Here is a 6,197-nt window from a genome sequence, read left to right as displayed (position 1 = left end):
TCTTAATTTTCCGTTTTCTCGTAAAAAAATGTTGTTGCTTCAATTTTTCTTGAAAGTAACTTATTTTCGATATTTATCTAAAAAAAATATTAATTTTTGTGATTGTTGTAAACAAAATTTTATAAAGAAAAACTTGAATGAATCATTTTTAAACACAAAAAAAACATCTTCTTAAGTAAATTATCTGACAAAAAGTTAATGATGATTGTAAAACTGAATATGAGGGACTAAATAAAAATTTGCATAGTTTCTAATAATAATTTTATAAACTAATTTCTCAATTTGCTGTTTCCTCGTAGAAAAAAAAATATTTTTGTTGAAATTACCTTATTTTCAATATTAAACTGACAAAATTGATTAAAATTTCATATTTTTTATTGTTATAAACAAAATTTTATTTAAAAAACTTAAATTATTCATTTCTAAATAAGATAAAGAACGTCTTTTTAATGAAATTATCCGACAAAAAGTTAATAATGAACTTCAAACCGGACATGAAAAATTAAATAACAAATTTTGTTGTTTTTAATAATAATTTTATAAACTAATTTCTTAATTTTCCGTTTTCTCGTAAAAAAAATGTTGTTGCTTCAATTTTTCTTGAAAGTAATTTATTTTCGATATTTATCTAAAAAAAAAATTAATTTTTGTGACTGTTATAAACAAAATTTTATAAAGAAAAACTTAAATGAATTATTTTTAAATACAAAAAAAACATCTTCTTAAGTAAATTATCTGACAAAAAGTTAATGATGATTTTACAACTGGATATGAGGAACTAAATAAAAATTTTCATAGTTTTCAATAATAATTTTATAAACTAATTTCTCAATTTGCTGTTTCCTCGTAGAAAAAAAATATTTTTGTTGAAATTACCTTATTTTCAATATTTAACTGACAAAATTGGTTAAAATTTCATATTTTTTATTGTTATAAACAAAATTTTATTTAAAAAACTTAAATTATTCATTTCTAAATAAGAAAAAGAACGTCTTTTTAATGAAATTATCCGACAAAAAGTTAATAATGAACTTCAAAACGGATATGAAAAATTAAGTAACAAATTTTGTTGTTTTTAATAATAATTTTATAAACTAATTTCTTAATTTTCCGTTTTCTCATAAACAATTTTTTGCTTTAATTTTTGTTGAAGATAACTTATTTTCGATATTTATCCAAAAAAAAATTACAAAAAATTAATTTTTGTGACTGTTATAAACAAAATTTTATAAAGAAAAACTTGAGTGAATCATTTTTAAACACAAAAAAAGCGTCTTAAGCAAATTATCTGACAAAAAGTTAATGATGATTTTAAAACTGAATATGAGGGACTAAATAAAAATTTGCATAGTTTTTAATAATAATTTTATAAACTAATTTCTCAATTTGCCGTTTCTTCACAGAAAAAAAAATTTTTTTACTTCAATTGTTGTTGAAATTACCTTATTTTCAATATTTATCTAACGAAATTGACAAAAAATTAATATCTGTGACTGATATAAACAAAGTCTTATTTTTAAAAAATTATTAAATTCCAGAAAATTGAGGATTTTAGAAAGTCAATAAGCTATTTATACAACTTTTTTTTTTATTTTCAGCTGTTTTCAGTCTGAGAAGCTATTTTAATAAATATTAGGTGAAAAGTAATTTTTTCTCGTAAATCAAAAGAGGAAAATTTTATCTCTATTTACATAAATCGTAATAAAAAAATTTCAAACAAAGTAGAAAAGTTGTTTAATGGTTTATAAAAATAGGTTTACAATACTAAAATGTTGTTAAAAATGACAGAGATTAACAATTAACGTCAAAACAACATTTTTTCTATGTGAAAAAAATATTTCATTATTTGTTTTTAAAAAAGTATTAATAATTAAGTCAAATATAAATAGAATTACTTCTGTTTTATGAGTTTAGTTGCAATTATTTTGACCAATAACGAGTTTATTAGCATATTTTCTCAAGACAGGGTGGCGACTTGACCGGGAATTTAATTAACAAATCGGTAATTTAATTCTGATCGCAATAAAATTCAAGTTTTCATTTTTTAAATAATTATGGTCAATTTAGAAAATTGATATTAGTTGCAATTAATTTTTTTGTTTGAGTATTCATCTGTTTTTTGAGTTTTAATATTAAGAATTATATTCTTACTTGAAAATTTAATTATTTTGTTGAAAATAAATATTTTTTTATTTAAAAATATAAACAATTTGTTTAAAAATATATGTACCTTGTAGAAAATTCGTATTTTTTTGGAGAAAATTTCTTCAGTTAAGTTGAAAATTAATTTATCCTACTGAAAATTTAATTGTTACATTTTTGTTTGGAAAGTGATCTTTTCTTTTCTAAAATTCAATAATTCGATTGAAAAATTTTCTTTTTTTATTTAAAATTCAAATATTTCGTTGAAAATCACGTATTCTTGTTAAAAAATTGATTTTTTTTTGTATTGAGAATGATATTTTTGTTTAATAATTTTAGGTACAAATTCATGCTTTTTAGCTGAACATTATTTTTTTCTGGCTAAAAATTTAATTATTCAATTTTTGCTTGAAAAATAATATTTTTTAGTTGAAAATTCATCATTTAGCTTGGAAATACAATTACATGATTGAAAGTTGAAATCTCTTGTTTTAAATTAATTATTTTTTTTATTTCAAGATTTATTATTTTAATTAAAAATTCATTTAAAAGAAAAAAGGAATTTTTTTGCCGAAAATATAACTAACTTCATCAGAATTTGTTTCTTTTTTTGGTTGAAAACTATGTTTTTTTTTGTTTTTTAAATGAAAATGTAACTATTTTTCTAGTGCAATATTCCATAATTTAAGTTAAAAATTCATGCTTTTGATTGAACATTCTTTTTTTGACTAAAAACTTAATTATTCAAATTTTTGTTGAAAAAATTATATTTTTTATTGAAAGTTCGTCTTTTAGGTTGGAAATAAAATTCTTTGACTGAACATTGAAATCTTTTGTTTACAATTAATGTTTTTTTTTTTTTTGTTCAAGATTCAGTATTTTATTTAAAAATTCATTTTTTTAAAAGGAAAAGAATTTATTTGCCGAAAATGTAACTAACTTGTTCAAAATTTTTTTTTTTTTTTTTTTAAATTATATTTTTTTCTTTTTTAAAGGAAAATGCAACTATTTTTCTGGTGCTTGGAAATAAAATTACATGATTGAAATTTGAAATCTCTTGTATTAAATTAATTATTTTTTTGGTTCAAGATTCATTATTTTAATTGAAAATTCACTTCTTTAGAAGAAAAGAAATTTCTTTGCCCAAAATTTAACTATTTTGTTGAAAATTTGTTTCTTTTTAAGTTGAAAATGATATATTTACCAAAAATAAAAATGTTTGATTAAAAAATTATCTTCTTTACCTTAAAATTAATATTTTTTTGTCAAAAATTAATTTTTTAAACTCAAAATGTAATTATTTCAGTGTTGGTCGACAATTGATCTTTTTCAGTAAAAAATATTTTTTTTAAACCAAGAATGTAACTTCCATTTTCTGTTGAAAATTGTTTTTTTTTTTTTTCTATTTAAAAATTAAACTATTTGATTCATTATTTGTCTTCTATAATTAATAATTCAAGTTTTTCGTTAAATATTTCTGTTTTGTTTAAAAATTATATTTTCGTGTAGAAAATTAATCTTCTTGTTAGAAAATGAATCTTATTGTTTAAAAATTGATCTTTTTCGTTGAAAATTCAAGAATTCAATTTAAAAATTTATAATATTAGTTGAAAAATCATCTCTTTGGTTTATAATTCAACTATACAAAGATTCATAATTTTATTCGAAAATCGATTTATTTTGAAATTTTTTGCTCTCTTGTGTTAAATAATGTTTAGAACGAACGTCATGAATTAAAATAAATTTTTTGGGAAAGCCGGAAATTTTAAATTCTCCGCCGATTCGTCAGCCTGCAAGAGAAAAATTTAGAAAAATCAAATTGACAACTAACATTTATTTATTTATTTATTCATATGATTTTCCTTAACATTGAGTCAATTTTTAACACAGACGTACGTGTTATTCTGGACTTTTCTCTACGGAATGGTGCACGTCTACTGAGAATTTTTCTATTTTCTTCGATCGCGTCCTCGAATCTAATTATTTATAAAAAATTGTTTTTATTAAAGGTTCGTTTTTTTTATTATCTTTAAATGTATAGTAATAATGAATGTAAATATCGTGTATCTCACTGCGTAATATATAGAAATTAAGGCAGAAATTAATTTTTCTGAATGCAGAGTTTTGATTTTTATTTAATTCACATTAAATAAATATTTATGAAATACCTAAATAATAGCAATAAAAAACGTAACTGTCTAAAATAGTATTTTTCTTTCAGGAAATTTATGGATTCTCTTTTTTTCTGCTTTAAATATTACATGGAGTTTGTATTTAATTCATCATTTTGTTTCTATTAATGAATTGTTTAAAAAAATTGAAAAAATAATCAATGAAATTAAAATTAACTGAATTTTCTTTAAAAATACTTTAAACAAAAGTAATTTTTTATACAAGATATGCAATATAAAAAAAAGACAACGAATACTAAAAATTTATTTACGAAAATATTACTACTGAATTGTTTAAACAATTCATGAGTAGAAAATTATGTTTTCTACTAATTTAATTTGTTTAGAAGAATGCAATCAAGTGAAAAATATTTTTTCCAGGAAATTTGGCGAATAAATTCGAATGTTGCAATTGATTTTTAAAAGTTTATTTTATTATTTGAAGCAACTGTTTTAATAAATTATAAAACAGTAAAAAAAACATTATAAAATAATTTTTTAAAATTAAAAGCGTTTGCAGTTGAAATTCTTGGATAAAAAGAGTTTTATGTTATTAACTGTAAATATAAAAAAAAATAAGTATGTACTTTAAGTATAAAAAAACTGAAGAATAATTGATTTAAAAAAACGATTGAAAATCCATTGACATTAATATATCATTTTTTCCGATAATTTTATTTTGAAATAAAAAATTTAATGATTCATCAGTAAAATGTTTTTAATTCAAAGTTTTAGGTCTTTTTTATACTATTTTTTATATCAAATTTAATAAATGTATTAAATTATTATTTTTATTAAGTTTTGAGGTTGCAATTTTAATTGTTCTATTTATAAAATGTTTAATTTGTAACTGAATTTGTTGGATTTTGACGAATAAATAACAATTGAACATTTATTATTAATTGAAAAAATTGGAGTAAGTTTAACAGATATTTAGAAGTTTTGAAGAGATTCAAAATTAATTAAAAACTTGAAATGATTTTAAGTAATTTAAACGAAGTGTGTTGAAATTTTTTTTTTCATAAATTCTAAATATATTTCAAAATAAATCCAATTTGTCATATAATTTTTGAAAAATCCTATAGACTAAAAAAAAACATTAAAATCTTCTAGATTCTTTTTTGATAATTTTGGAAATTTTGTTAAATTTTTCTAGGAATTTTACAAAAATGTTTTCATTCTTTTGAAACCTTTCACAATTCTTAAAAGAATTCTAAATTTTTTGTTTTAAAATCTACATTTTGTTTTTAATTCGGCTGTGGGTATTTGCACCAAAATTTCGGTACGAATAGCCGAATTTTGTCGGTACACAAACTTTGTTGAAATTATTTAAAATCATTTCAAGGTCTAAGTATAATTCAAATCTTTTTAAAAATTCTAAATATCTCTGAAAATTACTCTAATTTTTTTCTAAAAGTAATAATTGTTTTATTGTTATTTATTGACAAAGTTTAATTGTTTAGCTATTAATCTTTTTGCTGATTTGATAGTAACATTTAAAAAAATAGGGTGAAAGGTCACCATACACTGTGTTTTTAGATATGAAAACCAATAAAAAGTACAGTTTAGGGAAAAATTTTTCCATCAAGAACATATTTTTACTCTTGGAACCAATGGCATCATTTCACCTTAAATTCAATTTGGTTAACTTAACAATTAGTGCTGATTTCTTATTTATACAAATTCTTCAATAGCTGTGAAATTCTCGATATAATCATCTGAGCATATTTTATGGAAGGCTTTAGAATAAAAGTGGTTAAGGGCATGCGACACAGTGAAATTCCTACATTACCAACCTCTTTTTTCTATTGAACAAAATTTTTTTTTGAACCATAGAACTTTTTTTGTAAATCAAATATCGAACTCAAAGTTTCAGGAGAGCAT

At 20.3% G+C, this 6,197-nt stretch overlaps 1 protein-coding gene across 1 annotated transcript in view; it reads left to right on the top strand.

The window, feature by feature from the left end:
• The window catches only part of LOC117171523 (ER membrane protein complex subunit 6), a 14,526-nt gene extending 10,266 nt beyond the window's left edge, over window positions 1–4,260 (top strand). The window contains exon 4 of the mRNA XM_033358900.1: window positions 4,033–4,260. Within this exon, the coding sequence (XP_033214791.1) occupies window positions 4,033–4,083 (51 nt within the window). The 3' untranslated portion in view covers window positions 4,084–4,260. The remainder of the gene's footprint in view (window positions 1–4,032) is intronic.
• Window positions 4,261–6,197: the final 1,937 nt, after the last annotated feature.

The sequence above is a fragment of the Belonocnema kinseyi genome, chromosome 4 (assembly GCF_010883055.1).
Source record: "Belonocnema kinseyi isolate 2016_QV_RU_SX_M_011 chromosome 4, B_treatae_v1, whole genome shotgun sequence".
Classification (NCBI taxonomy): domain Eukaryota; kingdom Metazoa; phylum Arthropoda; class Insecta; order Hymenoptera; family Cynipidae; genus Belonocnema; species Belonocnema kinseyi.
The sequence above is the reverse complement of the archived record's forward strand: the minus strand, read 5'-3'. Positions and strand labels throughout refer to the sequence as shown.